At 36.4% G+C, this 19,991-nt stretch overlaps 1 protein-coding gene across 1 annotated transcript in view; it reads left to right on the top strand.

Moving 5' to 3' along the window:
• LOC140142331 (macrophage mannose receptor 1-like) overlaps positions 1 to 19,991 on the top strand; it is a 54,599-nt gene that overhangs the window by 19,882 nt on the left and 14,726 nt on the right. Inside the window, exons 12-32 of the mRNA XM_072164300.1 lie at positions 7 to 78; positions 558 to 590; positions 898 to 1,059; positions 1,939 to 2,027; positions 2,248 to 2,398; positions 3,561 to 3,602; positions 4,532 to 4,717; positions 5,189 to 5,305; positions 5,764 to 5,880; positions 6,999 to 7,247; positions 7,977 to 8,195; positions 9,799 to 9,956; positions 10,273 to 10,377; positions 12,107 to 12,222; positions 12,836 to 12,987; positions 13,563 to 13,774; positions 14,579 to 14,715; positions 16,273 to 16,331; positions 17,331 to 17,501; positions 18,015 to 18,050; positions 19,225 to 19,403. Of these exons, the coding sequence (XP_072020401.1) occupies positions 7 to 78; positions 558 to 590; positions 898 to 1,059; positions 1,939 to 2,027; positions 2,248 to 2,398; positions 3,561 to 3,602; positions 4,532 to 4,717; positions 5,189 to 5,305; positions 5,764 to 5,880; positions 6,999 to 7,247; positions 7,977 to 8,195; positions 9,799 to 9,956; positions 10,273 to 10,377; positions 12,107 to 12,222; positions 12,836 to 12,987; positions 13,563 to 13,774; positions 14,579 to 14,715; positions 16,273 to 16,331; positions 17,331 to 17,501; positions 18,015 to 18,050; positions 19,225 to 19,403 (2,762 nt within the window). The remainder of the gene's footprint in view (positions 1 to 6; positions 79 to 557; positions 591 to 897; positions 1,060 to 1,938; positions 2,028 to 2,247; positions 2,399 to 3,560; positions 3,603 to 4,531; positions 4,718 to 5,188; positions 5,306 to 5,763; positions 5,881 to 6,998; positions 7,248 to 7,976; positions 8,196 to 9,798; positions 9,957 to 10,272; positions 10,378 to 12,106; positions 12,223 to 12,835; positions 12,988 to 13,562; positions 13,775 to 14,578; positions 14,716 to 16,272; positions 16,332 to 17,330; positions 17,502 to 18,014; positions 18,051 to 19,224; positions 19,404 to 19,991) is intronic.

Here is a 19,991-nt window from a genome sequence, read left to right on the forward strand (position 1 = left end):
TTTCAGGTAGTGTAAGTGCCAAATGGGATGTTATGAATTGCTACCAGTTACAACCATTCATGTGCAAAATACAATTGGGTAAGTACAGGCTGTAACCAGTGGGGCTGGATCCCCCTCCCATTTGCAAGCGTAGCAAGCAAAAAAATAGAGGGTTTTTTTTATGCCTTTTGGCCAAAAAAGGTCCAAATTTTGAGAAAAAAAGTCCACTTTTACAAAATCTGCCCCCAGTCCAAAAAGGTCCAAAGTTGGTAAAAAAAGTCCACTTTTTCAAAATCAGCCACCCCCCAAAATAAATCCTGGGCCTGCAAACAAGACATGAGAAGAGTGGTGGCCAAGAAAAAAAAACCCAGATATCATGAGAAAATATCATTTATATTACAAACATTTGATCATTATAGACAATCTAATGTCGAACTCCTGTCTGCCAGCAGATGAATGAATGACTATGAATATCAATCAATCAATCAACCAATCAATCAATCAACTAATAAATTAATTGATTGATTCATCCTCCAGATGTAATTTTATAATATTTTCTTTCTGTGCATTCATTTCAGGTCGACCTGTGACAGAAATACCACCAGATCAAGGCAAGTAGTGTTTTTTTTCTTCATGTCAAATAAAATAATCATGAGAATTAGCTTGTTTTTGCTGTTGAAAGGTATTCAATCATGTTTCACCATTGTTCACCACCATTTAACAACTCATGTGTGATGTATCTAAGTGGTTTACTTCACTTGGTAGCTAAAGCTGCCCTTACAAAATAAACCATGCAGATGCATCATTGTTAAACGGCGATGAACAACAAAGAATTCTACAGTATCACCCAAAATTCAAAATGTTTTGTGTCTCCTGGGACAAAATATGAATCAACATTTGTATTTTTTATTTCCGTAGAGATTGGTTCATGTCCTACAAACTGGCAGCTATTTGGCGACTATTGCTACTATTTCTCCCTAGAAGACACAACCACATATAGTGGAGCACAAACTACATGCGAAGGCATGAATGCCAACTTAGTCAGTATACATGATGAAAATGAACAGTCTTTCCTATCCAGTAAGTATTATGTTGTATGGAGCTAATGCACCCCTATAGGGTAGGGAGCGATATTTGATGCTCAGTACAAATGGCCATACAGGGATGTGCCGCAGACATGATTGGCATATCAATGCAATTTTCTTCAAATGCTCAGACAGTTAGCCCAATTTAACTTATTGTACCCCAAATTTTCTAAATGCAAATTTGACAATTTGGGCATAATGTATACTGATGGGTCCTATTTTCTTTTAAAATTGAGATTGGTTCACTTATTGATTCTGAGTTACACCTCCCAATGGCCTTTGAGTGATGGAGGGATAGGAAGAGTACCTAAGGCCTATATAGAACCTACACTCTTAGAAATAAGTCTTGGAACGCTTTAGTGTAAATAACGGAAAACTGTCACCCCTTTCCCCTATGCAATGTGGAAAAATGCCAATGTCTTCAGCGGTTTCCCAATGTGTTCCAACATTGATTGATGGGGAGAGAGGAAGGGTAAATCATTGTTGTAGATGTCATGTTTGTTCCCAAGCACAATATACGTCATTTACATGATCATAAGAAATTCTGTACGGAGTGTGCCAAGCGTTCTAAGTACTTTTTTCCAAGATTGTAGCTATCTGGGGTAGATAGGTAGAAAATGGGTAGTAGATGGGAGGCTATTCTAAAGCTTATCAATGTATTAAAAACATGATGTTTCATGTTGAGAATGGCAATATTATTATGGATTTTCCATAGTGTTACACACTGTGCTAATTTGAGTCCAGATGCAATATAATCTCTTTAGGAATGACCCCATTGGTTTGGGCACAACCACAGTAGGTAAATGAGATATTTTAGCTTCCAAACTAAAAGGAGGAACTCTAAGATGGGTTGTTTCATCTTTATATATTACAGCTCGTGCAGATGGTATCAGGCGGAATCTATGGATTGGTCTTCATGACCTGAGTGGTGAAGGCAATTTTGAATGGTCAGATTCAACTTCTGTAGGTGTTCACTTATATCCAATCATTCAATGTGACATTTTTTTTTTTCAGATTTATGTTGGAGAATATTTATATTAGAATTCTTACCTATACTATTGGTGTGAATCAGATCCATAGTAGAACATATCCAGGTCATATTTCCTTGTATGTTGACAAGAAATTTTGCAAATGATATCTATTACAGTATCTATTGACAATCCTAATGAACTTGTATTTATAGATTGACTTTACAAATTGGGCACCTGGGGAGCCAAACAACGCTGGGAACGGAGAAGACTGTGTTCACTTGACAGCTGCATATCATAATGTAGGAATGTGGAATGACTTGGAGTGCGATAGACAAGAAAACTACATTTGCAAAAGACATAAAGGTAGATTTCAGGTTCATAGCATTATTGTGCCATAATTGTCAATGAAAATTATCTGTGTGTGTACACACTTTGTTGTTTACTCCATGGACTTGACAATTCCTGTGGCATGTGTATTGATCTCACACCACCAAATCAGAGTCCCATAAAGATATGTGCTAAATTTGCCTTAAGAAAACATCATTTTTTCTTCACAGGAGCGACTCAGTTTTAAGCGACAGCTATGATGGTTGAAATCAGCCCTTGCCTGATCCCTCTGGCTGGGAAAAAATATGGGTTGACCGTCATTATTTTTTTACGACTGGCCCTCGAAGTCTATGATGTCCGGGAATTGCCTATGTTACAGGCAAAACCATGCCAGTGTTTCTGTAAAGAAAAGGCTGCTTAAAATCATTAATAGTTATTCGATCTCTCCCATCTGTGGTACACTTGCCGGAATTAATATTACTAATCATGACCAATCCAAATTTGGCTAAAATTATACAAATTTCTGCTCATTTTAATGCTTAAATTGAGAATGCATGGGTTTTTCTGAGAAGTGAAATTAAGGGCGCACAACCATATCATTCTATTTGGTGGTGTGAAATCTATTACTAGAAGTGCACACGGCGAGGTGCTGACTGTGTGAACACTTTCATCATTAATTTAGCATCATTGTGTTAGAAACGGGTAATTACGACACAATGGCAAAAATATACTAGTGTGGACAGGGTCGTAAATATTTTTGTTGTTGTTATTGTTGTTCTTGTTGCAGTTGTTCTTCTTCCTTATAAGTGCCTCCCTCATATGTATGAGTATTGTCGCTTTTGCGTACAGACAAGCTGTACTTATTTTTACTCTGGAACCTAGAGTAGATGAGTGTATTTTGAAGTACAGTCAACATGACCGGATGATCCCCTGCTCTTTTCGAATAGCTCAGACGTTCTTTAACGTGCACACTACATTAATGTGAGAAAATATGCAGGTACACGGGACTGACAGCTTAAAGTGCCCTCCGAAGCACTAAGCAAGTAGAGTGAAGTGTCTTGCTCAAGGACACAAAGAGCCGGACCTGGGATTCGAACCCTTGACCCTTGGGTTCAAAGTCCTATGCCTTAACCGCTAGGCCACGCTCTCCTATTATTTGATTATTTACAGTGTCTTTCTTTTCTTTCCCTACAAACAGATGATGATGGTGTAATCAGAACTCCTACTCCATTTCCAACAGGTACAATTTTTTTAATTTTTAACTAGAGATTAAACTTGATCAGTATTATACTTTAAATATGCTCATTTTGAGAGAGCTACTACCGTGGGCCTTTAAATGTAGCAATATGTTACAAAAAGAATCTCTTTATCAAAAGAAGCTTAAAAGTAAAATCTCAAAGATCTTATCATTAAAATTCCAATTTAATATATTTTTTCATTGAAAAAACACATTAGGCCTACCTAATATATTAGCTTATATAATAGAGACAAACTAACTGTACATGTTCACATAACCTCCATTGACTCATTTACACAGAATTTTGGATACTCTGGTATACCCAGACCATATTCGGATTTGTTAAACCTTCTAATTAGCATACCTTTTGGATACCTCCATATTTGGTTTTACCTAATTAATTATTAATAGTACCCATACATGTTTATGTGACATCATTAGAAAGTGTCACTTTATCAAAATTATTTTTACTAAAGAATGAGGAACATTTGCACTTTTCTTTCCATTTGTTTTATATTGTGAAATACCATACAGCTGAGGTGTTAGTCCAATATGTTAGGAAAATGTATCTGCTGATGACCTCGTGTTGAGATAACTAAATAAGTTGTATTTTTGCCCAAAAGGGTGACATTTCTTGATGGCATTTTTATTTTCAGACCACTTGACATTTTGAGGTAATTTTTTGTAGACTTGCTTACCAGTTGTTTTTGTTATCCTAATTACAAATCGAAAATTGAACTTTGACATACGTGCTGCAAAAATTCTTCCCGTACATTTTGGGTTCATTATTATTCATGTTTTAGACCGGTAGGTTATATTTTCGCCCACACATTGGTATACAAATCACCATTTCTAGCGGTTACTTATCATTTGTTTGGCCATCCCACAGTACCATACTTACACTCATTATGTACCTGTTTCCCATCATACAGGCATCTTTAATGATAAGTGTGGTCCTGGTTGGGAGTATGATGGTAATTCCAATATTTACAACGGCAGATGTTATGCCTTCAGACCATCTGACTATAAGACTTGGAGTGGAGCATCACTTCAATGTAGGCTTGAAGGTGGTGATTTATGCAGCATTGGAGACTTTAATGAGCAGAGCTTTGTAAATGGTAAGTTTATATAATGTGATCGGAAAAACCAGCCTGTTGTATGGGCAGACTTTGAGTCGATCATGGTCGATCAGGATATATTTTATTATTTTATTTATTCTGTAAGAGGCTAAGTGATCCTAAACATCACAGAAAGCTTAAAAAATACTAAAAGAATCTGAACAATTTTGCAAACATTTAAAATTTGAAAATTTTCTGATATTTTTCAAAATAGTTCATTCAAAATCAATCAATATTTTAAAAATTTGGGTTGGTTGGGCCAATAGAACATTTTTTTTAATTAAACGACTTATTCAGTCATTTTAATAAAATCTCAGATGTCACAAATCCTTGATTTTTGCAGGGTAGGTCAGTTCATTGATGAAAATTACAATCGTGTAAAATGAGAATTTTGAAAAAAATCAAGTGTGTCCTCAGCAAATGTTTATCTTACTTTAACCAGATGATATATGTGTTGTGTTATCATTTTAGCTCGTATGAAATCAGCTACGGAGGTTGACGTGTGGTTTGGTGCCAGTGATTTGTCAGCAGAAGGTGGCTTTGAATGGTCTGATGGAGCACCATTCAGATATCTCAACTGGAATGCAGGTTGGTTGGTTTGTCTCCTTCCCTTTATGTTTGTTTGCTTGCATTTTTATGCCTCCATCATGAGGCATACTGTTTTTGCAATATCCGTCTGTCCACCTGTCTGCACTTAAACCTGTCTGTCCACCCAATTAATATAGCATTTGAAATCATTATTTAAATTTTAAAACTGGTAGTCAGGCGCTTTGTGCTTGTATTTGTTTGCTTGTTCATTCTTTCATTGTTCATTTATTTCTGTCTTTCTTTTCTTTCCTCCCTCCCTGACTTCCTTCCTTCCTGCTTGCTTGCTCTTTGTCTGTCTGTCCATGTATATATCTATCTCTCTGTCTTCCTTTCTTTTTTCTTTCTTTTTCTGTTTGTCTCTTTCTCCTTTTCCCGCTTTCTCTCCTTCTGTTGCATTTACCCGCTGTCTTTAGTGATGTTATCATTTATCAAATAATTATCTTGAATTTATTTTGCAGGAGAGCCAAATAATGTTGGTGATGATGGGGAGCATTGTGTAGAGATGTATCTGAACACTGGAAAATGGAATGACAATGTGTGTGAAAGGGCTCTTGGCTATTTCTGCAAACAAAGTCGTAAGTATTCAAACACACATGTGAACGCCCCCAAACGTAGGCAGAAATTATTCACTTTACCATGCACACACCCCTTAAGTGTTTTTGTTTTGCCTTATAACAAACTTGTTGAGTTTCAATCAGTGATGTCAGTGTATTTGTCATAGCTTCAAATCACTTGAGTACGCTCAAAGTGCTTCCGTACATATGCGTGCGATTACATGTGCCAAATAAATGTGCACACGAAGCAGCTGCCTCAACGCATTGACATCACTAACACATCAGGGTGAAAAATGGTATAAGCATGTTGTTTATTATGTGTAGGCTATGTATAATATCAACACCATCCACAGTGTGGAGGCCTATCCTGAGTGCCTGTTGTTACCATGCATTTTCTCATGCATGGCAAAATGTTGTTAAACATTGCATGTACTAATCATAGTGATTCTGCTGCTTCCAGGTTAAAACTTAAATGTAAGTTTTTGTATGTTATTTTTAAACATAACTCGTCATATTTAACTAATGGATGAATGGGTGTATAAATTCCCCAACAATATTGCCAATAGTTGTATACTATGATGTGACATGATCTAATCCAATCAGACCAAAGTCTGCAATAATGAAATTGAGATAGGGCCTATAGGCACAAATAAGGATAAAAAAATACAATAAAAAGCATAAGAATATAAACATGTGATGTGATCAAGCAAAATCAGTCGGAAGTCGGAAATATTGATTTTGAGATATAGCCAAACAAAGAAACTAGTATTTCTTTTTATTTCCTATTATTTTGGAAACTCTATAACTGCTCATATCTTTTGAACTGGTTGTCCAAATTCAATGGGGTTTTCTGCAAAATGTAACTTTGCAAATGCTGTTTACAATCCTATAAGAAACTTAAAATTGAATATGTCTGACTTCAGACTGATTTTGCTTAATCATTATATAGAAATTTCATAACCTTGCAACCAAGTATGTCAGGGATGTGGAGATTTCCACATCAGTAACCATAGGTAATGAGCAAGTTGGAAATGATAATAACTCAATTTTCAAAATTTCCGACTTAGGTCTAAATGGATCATCATGTCACAAATTTGGATAGAAATGTTTGATGAAATATTTTCATTTTTGTTACTCAGCTATCATACAGAAGAACTTCTTCCCATACCGCTACCTCAAACTAGAAGACAGCGACAATTATAAGGCCACCGTAGAAAATGTTTATCCCAAAGAGTGTGCAGTGGAGTGTCTGGCAAGGACAGATTTTAGCTGCAGGTCTTTTGACTATGATAGAACATTGGTTAGATGCTTCCTAAGTGATGTGGACATGAGTAGTGTTGGTACAGTACCTACGGATGACTCATATCCAATGGACCATTATGAGACAGGTGAGTGACTCATAATTATGTGACTCGTGAGTTATTATGACTATCTATTACTAAGTCTAAGTAATATTTTGTCGGTAAGTAAGTAGTTCGTAATCATATGACTCATGTAGCATTGTGACTCAATAGTCATGATACGCTGATGATCATATATTCTGAGCATGCCACAAAATAGGTTTTTTGTCAACTGATGACTCACATCCAATGGACCATTATGAGACTGGTGAGTAACTCATTAGTTATTTGACTTGTGAATCATTATGTGTCATTGTGACTCATGAGTCATTGTGTCTCATGGCTCATGAGTCATTGTGTGAGTCATTGTGTCTCATGACTGAGTTGTGTCTTATTACTTATGTGTCATTGTGACTCATGAGTCATTGTGTCTCATGGCTCATGAGTCATTGTGTGAGTCATTGTGTCTAATGACTGAGTTGTGTCTCATTACTTATGTGTCATTGTGACTCATGACTCATGAGTCATTGTGTCTCATGACTGAGTCATGTCTCATTACTCATGTCTCATTACTCATGTCTCATTACTCATGTGTCATTGTGACTCATGAGTCATTGTGTCTCCTAACTCATGAGTCATTGTACACATTAATAAAGATTCTGAGCATGTAACAATGTTGATTGATTGATTGATTGACTGAATCAACAAAAGTGTTTTGTTTTGTTGATTTGTTGCCAACTGATAGATAACTTGCACTAATTTGTTTTTCCAATCCAGATTTTGACGCACCAATAGAGCCACCTACGCCAACTGTTGACCCATCATATGGGTGTCCCGATGACAGTTACGGAATGTATGGAGATTATTGTTACTTGATGAATGCTGCACTGTCCGAGTATGAACCAGCTAGGACCATGTGTCAAATGCAGAGTAGTGACTTGGCATCTATCAGAGATTTGAATGAAAATAATTATATCATGTCCTTCATTAATGCACGTAAGTCAGGTTTATCATAATAAACATGAAAAAATGTTGATTAAGGAGAGCGGGAGCAATACTTTTATGTATAATACTTTAATGCACTGTGTGCTAGCCATAGGCTTCAACATCAAAGGTTTTGAGATATTTTCTCAAAATATCAAGAGTTATCTCAAGAACCACTGAACCAATATTATGCTTGTTTGTACTCATTTTAATGCATATTTCATGTTGATTCAATGGTCATGAAACTTGTCGTCTGCAATCGACACCCACGTGGAGAGAGTTAAAATGTACAATCATACACAATCAACCTATTACATTGCAGTCACTCAACACCCAGATTTGTATCTTATTGATTCGGACCATCACCTGATTAGGTCATCTTCAATATTTTCTTTTCAGATTTATATTTGCACACTTAACTCTCTTCACGCGGGTGTCGACTGCAGACGACAAGTTTAAAAAAAATTCAAAAATTCAAAAATGTCAGAAATGTAAATTTTCATGACCATATTTGGAATCAGCATGAAAAATGCATTAAAATGAGTACAAACAAGCCTAGTATTGATTCAGTAGTTCTTAAGATAGCTTGATATTTTGAGAAAATATTTCAAAACTTGAACTTTTTCCATTGAAGCGCATGGCTAGCATGCAGAGCATTAACATTTGAAATGTGCATACATATTACCACTTGTTTTTGATGTTGTGTACGACATACACTTTTTATGTAAAAGAGTGAAGAACTCGCTCTCCAAAAGAGTGAGAAGAGTGAAGATTAGGTATGATATAAGTAATATTACTCAAAAGAGTAATGTCCCTTATATCATACCTTGACAGAGGTTTCTACTCTTTTAGGAGTGATTTTCACTCCACGCTTCTTCTCACTCTTTTGGAGAGTTGAAGTATTTTAAACACTTAAGAGAGTATTATTAAGTTTGCTTGTTCCAAAAGTGTCCAAATTTTATTTAGAATGCAAAGGTCATGTAAATAATTGAATAGGGCCCAAAAAGACTGTTATCGCCTTAAAAATCTGCTACAACTAGTGTACATGCCGCTGCGCCCAACTGCATGCATGCCATTCTATATCAATACACAATGTTATGAGTCTAATCTTTTTTCGCCTCTTATAAGACTTAGAATTATTTTCATAAAACATAGTATGTCAAATTGGTCCAGAATATGTGACACAAGTTTTTGCCTGAATTGAAATACCTGTGGTAGTTTTAGTCAGTGGGTGTGGTTTAACTTGTAATCACTAAATTTCATTGGTTCTTGGGTGTCATCTGTGAGGTGATAGATGACAATGGCTGTGTCATTGGGAACATGTAGTGTAGAGTGAAATGCGATAACAGTTCATGCAACATATTGTGCGTAAAAGTGACGGTTATGAATGAGGTTAATAACTTTGCATCAGTAATATGTCAGGCATTGTTATAAATCTAAACATTTTGTTTTGGACCTCGGAATATCCCTTGGGACTCCGCCCTTCAGGACATTCCTTGGCTCCAAAGGCAAAATGTTTAGATTTTTCACAATGCCCTCCAAATAACCGATGCGCAGTTATTAACCTCTAATTGTTATCAATAAGTAAACTGATCTGTTTTTATGTATTGTACAGTTTCAAGCGAGACTCGTGTTTGGATTGGTATGAATGATTTGGACCAGGAAATGTATTACTCATGGACCGATGGCAGTGATGTGACCTTCACAAACTGGGCCTATTATGAGCCTAATAATTCAGGGGAAGAAGATTGCGTAGAAATTTGGCAGGAGAAGGTAGGTCTTGAGAGTGAGAGTGTATTCACTGTATGACTGCAACTATGTGCAGCATGTTGACAAATTGACTCAAAGACATTAAACAAATTATACTGAATGATTAAATAATCAAACATTCTTTCAAAGTTTAAACTGTCTTTCTGGCACAGCACACACTTTGAGTTCAAGCTTGCCATACAATCCGGAGGGACGTGGCACCATTTTGCCCAACTTGAGCGACACGAAAACATGACAGAGTCAGTACTCTTTGGTTCTACCTCAAAATGTGTAACACAATTACTAACTAATGTTTGTCATTGTTTGATTGTTTTTCTAGGGTCGTTGGAATGATGTCCCATGTACAGGATATAACTTTGCATCTGTTTGTAAAGCAAAGAGAATTAGTGGCGGAGTGATCCCATCAGATGAAGGATGTGATGTTGTAAGTACCTAAACATTCTGCAGTTATCGCCAGTTATCGTCAGTAAACCTGATTATTTTTTATCATAAACCACTCTCCCTATTGATCGTGTGTCAATTATCCATTCAGCTCTGCGCTACACGATCGAGTGGAGCAATCAATAATCTATAATAAATTACAGAGTTGGAAAACTTTTCGTGATAAAAACTGTGGAACTGTGGTGATACATTTGAAAATTGCATTTTTGCAAAGCATATCATTTTTTTTTTTTTTAAATCTTAGTGATTTAAGTCCAAAATTGAGCAAAAATAGCCTAAAATACATTATCCAGGGTCAAAAAAATACTGTACGGTTACTGAGCTATCGCGTTTATCTAAGCATCGTTGTTTGTGTGTGCATTTACGCGATAACTGCGGGTTGGTTTTCGCGCATATTTACTCGACGGTCTGCATTAATTGCGCCATAATAAAATTAAAATTAAAAAGCAGAAAGAATAAACATGGGAATATCAAAACGAATGAGTGCATGGTGTCATGGGTTGGCGATATCATTTAACAATCAGCGAAGTATGGGTGACCATCAAACTTTGCTAGCATGGCAAAAATAACAATTTATCGCCGTTATAAATTTGTTTAGCATATAGGAGTACTCATACAGACTTAAATATATTGCATCTTTAGGTCATCCCTACCAGTTGGAAACCTCCTTCAGCCTACCCAACGATCCTCACTGCACTTCAACTCCAGATCATACACATCGATTTCAGCATCACAAAATTGTTATAAACACTCTTTCTTTTCCAGAACATTAAAAGACTGGAACTCATTACCAAAAGCACTTGTCTCAATAACAGACCCCATCCAATTTAAAACAGCAGTTGAACAATATCAAAGCAAAGCAACCAATCAGAACAACTAAAGTACCACCTGCATGCACACATGACTGCTTGATTCCACGATAGGGATGTTGGCCAGTACCCTATAAGAAGAAGAAGCTCATTTTATGTTTTCACATTGTTCCCAATAAGAATGTGGAGGGTGGTGACTACTTTGCAAATTGCATTTATTTACAAACAGCGAAAGATGGGTGACCACTAGTTACCATAATTTGAGAGCCCTGTATACTACGATTAAGTATAGTAAAACGTACCCAAACTGCATAAACAACACAAGGAAATTACCAGTAGTAATTGTTCGTATATACCATCTTTACAAGATGTGTCCCTTTTAGACATTTGAGATTATCATTAGTATGAGTACAAGCATCAAAACTGTACTAAATCCACATATGTGACCATCCACCACGAAGTGGTAGTAAAGTCGGCTCTAGATCATTTTCTGTTTATTGCAGATTTTAAAAGAATGTACTTTCAGCTTTAAAATGATACATCAACCAGCTTCATCGGACATCTAGAAGTGATGTTATGGTTCATCACAGATCAAATTCCTAAGATACTTTACATAGAAATTCATATACTATTTTGATTGTATCTCAAAATGGAAAATGCCGACTTTACGACCAGTTTGTGGTGGATGGGCACATATTATCTCGTATAACATCAGTGAATCCAGCCTGATTACCTTGAATGATTTAAACTTGAACACACCACTATTTGGAAATGAATACTTTAAATGTCCATGTCATTTTGTTCTAATTATTACAGTTTTTCACCTTACAAAGTTAAATAATAATGTCTACCCGTCTCATTTGACTGATTATTTAAATGAAATTCTTGTTGATTATTTTTTAGGGATGGAAGGCCTACATGTCATCATGTTACTTGTTTAATACAAATGTCAAAAGTTGGTCAAGTGCACAATCTGACTGCAGTTCACAAGGTGGACATCTTGCTGTCATCAACCATAAGTAAGTTGTATCATTGTGTGTGGCATACATAATTGTCAAAGAAGTGTAATTATCATAAATTTAGTATGACCAGTCGCTATAGTTGATCATGTAATGATCAATGTGCCCATCATTAATATTTCCATCCACTTATATTGGCAATATTATATTTGTTTTCTGTGTAATGAACTTACACAGAGGTGTAGCTGGGGTCATCATATGGGGGGGGGTGTCATCATATGGGGGGCACCGACCATAATTGGGGGGACACCAAGTCTGATTGGGGGCACAAGCTATTTTTCGGCCATTTTCCTATAGGATTTTCTAAATTTTCAGATTGATTGGGGGGAGAACAAATTGCCCTTCTTTTGCATTGCTGGTAACGGACAAATTGCCCTTCTACACATGTGTTTACACCCTGTGACATTGGCATCAACTTGTGATGAGACAGACTATTAGTTAAGCATGTGAAGATATAGATTGCATAATTGACACCTTTGATGTGATAACAAACCAAAGTCATTTCTGAATAGTATCGCAGACTATTTGCCATGAAGTAATAAGGAAAATTTATATAATTTGACCATTCTGGCTTCACCCAATCTCTTTGATAATGTCTTCACCCATGTACTAGATATGAGAATGCCTACTTCAGTAGTCAGCTAGGCCTGGAGACAACAGGTGCTAGATATTGGATTGGTTTAAGTGATATTGATGAGCCTGGCATGTATAAATGGGTGGATAATTCACCTATCTTGATGACAAACTGGGATGATGGACAGCCAGGTAAGAACAAACATTTAAAAAGGAAGAAATTGGCAGTTTGTAAACTGAAAAAAGGAAAACCCATATATTGGGCCAATCCAGTTAGAATCCATACACCCCCTATGGCAGACCCTTTATCATCCACACAGAGGGTGTAGATTTCAAATTGGGTTACTTGAATGAGTGACTCCATTTGAAATCTACAACCCATGTGTGGGAAATTAAGGTCATGTCTTCCATAGGTGGTGTATGGATTTCAACTGGAATAACCAGGCATGAGATTTTCCAGTGAAATTCAACCCTTTTTCAGGTGTTTTTGAAAAAATTTGCACGCTTTTCCAGCTTTTTTGACAATTTCCAGACTTTTTCATGAATGGGTAGTCTCATGCCTGAATAGCCCATTTTGGCTGATGGGAGTTGCAGCAAGTGGAAGCAGAAACCAGGAATAATAATGATGTGATTGTGATTGCCCCAGGATTTACTCACTTGATAAGTTGTTAAAAGATTTGGTTCAATTCCTGACGAACCATACCTGTTGCTCTGAGATCAGGGATGTGTGCTACCCTTACCCCTTTTGTTTGTTTGTGTGTCAATAGACGATAGCATGGGTCAGTGTGTAGCAGCTAGTTCAAGCATACCAAAGTCTGGGTTCTGGGCAGATAGAGAATGTACCACAGCAATGCCATATGTATGTGAGACAAAACGAGATGGATGGACTACCAGGGAACCTGACAACCCTAACCCTACCAACCCTACTAATCTGGGTTGCTCTGTTGGATGGATTGGATATGGAAGCTATTGCTTTAAGGTAAGCTTACACAGAATGTGGCGTGCCATTCATATGTGAAAAAGTATCATATTGGACAATTCCAGAGATGACAAAGATGGGGGAGGGTAGTTTTGTGAAAGAGTATCATATTGGACAATTCCAGAGATGACAAAGATGGGGGAGGGTAGTTTTCCCACTTGTGGTACATTTTACCTCTGTCTTCTCCATAGGAGGTTGGCTGCCATGATATTTGATCTTCCAGACTTATAGTATAGATGAGTTGACCTCAATGTTTATCAACAAAGGCAAGGGACTGGTATATCTTTATGCTTAAGTGAACCCCATGCAACCACTACACTGTTCAATAGTCTTATTGTGATGTGGCGGGAGTTTTAAAAACATAAGCCCTGAACAAAATATGATGCACGCGCATACTGCCAGGCAAAAAACAATGGAAATTTTAATGATGTCAGAAGTCAACTCATCTATTGGGGCCCTCCATGAGTACGAGTACGGGTCCAAGCTGGTATGAAGTGTTGTTAGTTTGGGTGCTGATGAAATTTTAAAAAAGAAAAGAAAAGAGGATATGGCTAATACATGTGCATTGGTACCAAATGAGCACTGTTAATATAGAAAAAAACAGAAAGAGGATTGCAACAAACCCCTTCTTTGCTAAATATATTTCAATCACTGTTTTGATTAAACCAAGGAAATATTACTTAGACCATCCCAAATTTCTTTTTAAAAATCTATCAAAATAACTCGTGACTAAATGTACTATATACCTTCTGAAAACAAAGAAAATCTGATAACTAGTATTTACTGATTATGACATTTTTCAAGGTATATGAACAAGATCAGAATATGAACAGAAGAACTTGGGAAGGTGCGTTGTCATTCTGTCGTGATCAGGGCGGTGACTTGGCTAGCTTCCATAGCAGTACTGAAGAGATGTACATCCGGGACAGTTATTTGCCAAAGTAGGTCTTTACATAGGTCATGTAAAACTAAGGTAATATCTTTCTTGTCAATAGAGACCATCAGCCTTTTCCGTGGGATCCGCCATTTTCAGGGTACTGCCATTCTGCATGTCATGCTTTAGACATTACGCACCTCTTCAGTCAAGTGTCAACGCGGTGATCTTAGCAACAAGGCACTCCGTACCCACAAGATGACGGGGTTGACGTCACAATGACTACCTTTTTTCAGTCAGAAAGAGAGAGGTCTTACTATTTACTAATTTATTATTTAATTGGAATTGAAATTATATGCTAAAATAAGGAGTAAGAAACAATAAAAACATAAGAAAATGGACATATTAATAGTTCCTAAATATGGAAAGTATGCCAGGTACTTTTTTTCTTTTATATTTGTTGGTTGTGTGGAAACAAAATAATTAATCCACTCTGCAGCCCACAAGCAATAACCGATATTAATGAGCTTATTTGCATATTGCCTGAAATTCCATTAATTTTTTATTTTTTATTTTATTCATCTGGCAATTAACAACAAAATTGAGATAAAACAACAAATTGGGTCTACTGAGCTGCCGGGGAACACTGAAAGCACAAAAGAGCACTGTCACCACAAGGCGCAGCGCTCCCAACTCAGCAGACCACACACATACAAATCATATTGGAAAAAAATACAAAAAGGCATCAATACAAATTAATCATCATGCTCCATATAGTGAGATTTGAGTTGAGATTTAAAAGTAGACTTGTTACAGGTGAGATATGAGTCTCTGATATCGGATGGAATTGAAGACCATAACACTGGGAAATTAACTAAAAGACAGTTTTTGTAAGCATCTGTTTTAGGAGTGATTGATTGTTTAAAGATTAAAGCTTCATGTCTCGTATTAACACACCACCTGGAAAAAAGAAAGGGATTGGCATTAGTAAGACATGAACAAGCGAATGATCCACCCTTCTGCAGCCTACTACATGCAATAACTGATAACCTTGGTAGGATGATAGACCATGATCACCTCTTGTCCTGTATAGTTTTTTGTCAGGTTATTTGCATATTTATGAATATAAATGAGGTTATTTGCATATTTTTTGTATTTTCAAACCTTTGTTTTAGGGCAACATAATTACAAACAACATAATTGTAGCTCTATTTCAATTTTTTGTATCTTGTATTTTAATTGGTTTCAATATATCCTTTAAAGCAGTGAAATCCAAGACAATAGTAGCAGGAAAGTCAGAGTTGCCATTGTCTCCACAATCATAATCTGTATCAATGATATTAACTCTCTTCACGCGGGTGTCAACTGCAGACGACAAGTTTCAATTTTTTTTTTTAAGTCACAAATTTCAGAAATGTGAATTTCCATGACCATATTTGGAATCAGCATCAAAAATACATTAAAAATACATTAAAGTGAGTACAAACAAGCCTAGTATTGGTTCAGTGGTTCTTGAGATAGCTCTTGATATTTTGAGAAAATATCTCAAAACTTGGGACTTCTTATGTTGAAGCCTATGGCTAGCATGCAGAGCATTAATGATGTCTTTTGTTTTCATCGATAGTGATCCAGATAATCAATATGGCTACTGGATTGGTCTCAATGACAGGGCGGTGGAAGGAGGTAAGTATAAAGAGTGAGTAGTGTGTGAGGGTGGGGGTGCAGGGGTTGGCATTTGTAATCAACCACTTCACTATTTGTGTTTTCAACCATCTGGAGATACCTCTCAACCATGGACATCCCCAGTAGATTACATGGCATGGTTGGTAAATGTCTCCATGTTTTAAGTTCCATGGTCCACACTTAAGGATTTATTGATATTTTGCTTGTATATAGCTTGAGGTATGTGCTCAACATTTTAAGTTGTTGCCTCACACAAAAGTTGCTCCTAACAAAGAAATAGCTATGCCGAAAGAAAGAATTGTATAAAATAAGGTACCGTATTCATTCCATTAACCGCCCAGGGCGCTTAACAAAGTCATTTTGGGTGGGCACTTATTTTTTATATTGTTTACATACATAGATATGTAAAAATGGCCCAGAATATGGACTTTGTGTGTAGATATGGTTCTGCATTTGATACACGAGTAATTGCATGCATGGATCATGCACATAATGAGAGGCTCATGTGTAGTAAAGTCGCTTATTGGGGCATGGTCGGTTAATGGAACGAATACGGTATTTGAAATTTAAAATGAATGAAACTGCTAAGATACATGCTTGTTATCTTTTCTTTCTTTCTTTTTTTAAAAATTATATTAATCAAAAGTTTAACAATCAGAATAATGGTTACTTACAATGTCCCCTCAAATCCATACCTTAATGCCATAAAATGCATGGTTATAATCAAGGAATGCATCCACACAGCTAGTCAGCTACCTGACCTGTAATTGGTTCATATTCTTTACTGTTTAATTTACTCAATAGTATTTTTTTCAGTCGTATGTCACATTTTGATGGTATTTACATCAAATTGATGCTGGTTTAAAGTTCCTGTATCATGATGCAAAAGTCTAAAACTTGACACATCCTCAATTTGCTTGATATGGCCACATATAGGCCTAATATCAACTTAGTAAACTTATTAAACTTGTTAATCTATTTATGTTCCCTTTAATACAGGTTTCACATGGACTGATACCACACCAGTAGAGTATACAAATTGGGAGCCTGGTGAGCCCAATGACTATGAGGATGTAGAAGATTGCGTGGAATCTTTCATGAACCCGGGAAGAGGATGGAATGACCAAGAATGTAGCGATGCAAGACATTGGATATGCAGGATTGAAAAGAGTAAGTCATAGAATGAAAAGTGATGAGGTATTGACAATACCCAGGTAAATAGAATTGGGCTATTTCGATTGAAATCCATACACCCCCCTGTGGAAGAGTTTTCCTTAATCTCCCACACACAGGGGGTGTAGATTTCAAACAGAGTTACCCAATCAGTAACCGCATTTAAAATTCACACTCCCTGTGTGGAAGATTATGGTCATGTCTTCCACAGGGGGTGTATGGATTTCAACTAGAATAGCCCAGTATTTGTGGATGAATAAAATATCTTTGCCAGATAAAACAGAATCCAATCAATGTTTTAACTGGAAATAAAAAGTTCAATATTAATCAATTTTAATAAATATTTTAGTAAATTTTAGACTAAATGAACCAAAAACCTGTATTTTAGAACTTTCTTGTATGCTAAAACAAAAAAGAACCAAGAGTAATGTAAGTACCGGTAAATGCATTTTGTGAGTACAATTTGATCACTTCTTCAATATGTTTTTTGTTTTTTCAATTTGTTTGTAGATAAGGTTCCAATCACACCACCACCAGAACCACCAGGTAATTTACATTATATTTAATGTATCATGTGTGGGTGTGCAATAAGTATCTGTGAACTCATGTATGATAACACAGAAGGGCTGTATAGTTGCCAGAAAAGTTTTAAATATCATGTTATTATATAAAGGTTATACAATATCTTTATAATGTTTTTAAAAGTTGCCACATGAGAGCAGGGGCCACATTAAATCATTTCCATGCAATCTCCTGGAATGAGCATCCATAATAGATAGTGTCTACACAGCACTAAAATCCGCATCTGGGAAATGATCGTGTAGTGAGCGCATTTCTTGTAAGTGTGTTACAGTGCGTGTAGGACGCTCATGACATGATGCCGTCTGCACGTACAAGAGCAGAGGAGTTTTGGTAACAGAATTTTGCTTTGATGTTTGCAAAAAAGTATATTTCAATATAACATTTAGACAACATTTTTTACTATATTTTTTTCATATGGAATTTTTCATATAGAATGTTTGAAGTTTTTCTGATCTTTTAATAAACCAATATTTCACATTATTTAAATTTATATAACTTCTAAAAATATAGTTTGTGTTTGCTAGGTATACCATCTGAGGAGTAGTAAACACATCAGCTTCCTGGGGACACACTTGTGTATAGAGAACATTTTAACCAGTGGTGTTGCCAGGAATTTTTGAGGGGGTAAGAGGGAAGTGAAATGTGGGTGAGCAAAAATAGGAAATTCTAAGATTGGATGAATTTGATCCAAATATGGCAAATTTGATCCAAAATTTTCTGTGATTGTTTTTGTCCTGACAGGGATGGGGGAGAATGGGGAGATGGGAGAAGTGAATTTTGAGGCAAAATTTTTAGGGGGCAATAATGGCTTTTCTGTGAATTTTGTCCTGATTGGGGGGGGGGGGGGCAAACTGGGGAACTATATAGTCGGTATAATCTTCCACAGGTCAGTAATTTAGATAGTGTTTTTTATTGTATCTCTAAATGTAATGATGAAAACTATATAAAAGTATACATTTTCAAAAAGGAAATGATGCAAGGAATACAACTAGAATAACAGATTCCTGCAAATAATAACAATTTTTGAGAAAATTTCAAAACTTGATTTTAATTTACTGACTCGAGGAAGGTAAACAGACTCAATATTTGCCATGTCTCTGCAAACCTTTTCACTCTCTTATCTCTTATATTCATACAGCAACTGAATGTCCCTCAGACAGTGATTGGTACTACTCTTCACCATACTGCTACTATGTCAGTGATGCTACATTGAATTGGCGTAGGACATGGGCTGATGCAGATGTGTGGTGCAATGACAATGGCGGTAATCTTGTCTCTATCCATAGCGATGAAGAGCAAGCATTTGTCAATCAAGTGGTATGTGTGGTGAAAATTTTGGGACACAAGCAAATTTGCTTTAAAATCTTCTTTTAAATAAAACTAAAATTTGTTTATTTATTTTTACTTACTTATTAATTATATTCAGTTTCCTCTTGTAGCGAGCAATCGTTCCCCACTGTGTTTATTTGTTCTTGTGCAGGATGAGTAGCCCCATTACCTACTTTACCGGCTTCCCATACTTTGCACTTTCTCTTCTCTTCTAGAGCTTCTTTCTTTCTCTGAAGCTCTCCCTATCATTCTTTCTTTTGTTCTCTTGTTTCTTTCTTTTGCCCATTTTAATATTTTTGTGTTAGCTTGTCATTACATTCTACTCACTTTCTTTACTTAATTTCCATTGTATCATATATGGGACGCTTACCACCGGCGTGTCCAGGATCTGTTCCTGCGGGGGGCTCTGAGGGGCTTTTAGAGTTATGCGGGGGGGGGGGGCTTAATGGCTAAAATTGCCAAAAATGGCTGGTTTTACATGATTTTTAACAAAGTGCGGGGGGCTTATAGACATACCTATGAGACCACAGCAATTGCGTAAATGTGCAGGCACACCAATGCACCAGCAGTCAATCA

The sequence above is a fragment of the Amphiura filiformis genome, chromosome 20 (genome assembly GCF_039555335.1).
Source record: "Amphiura filiformis chromosome 20, Afil_fr2py, whole genome shotgun sequence".
In the NCBI taxonomy this organism is placed as follows: Eukaryota; Metazoa; Echinodermata; class Ophiuroidea; order Amphilepidida; family Amphiuridae; genus Amphiura; species Amphiura filiformis.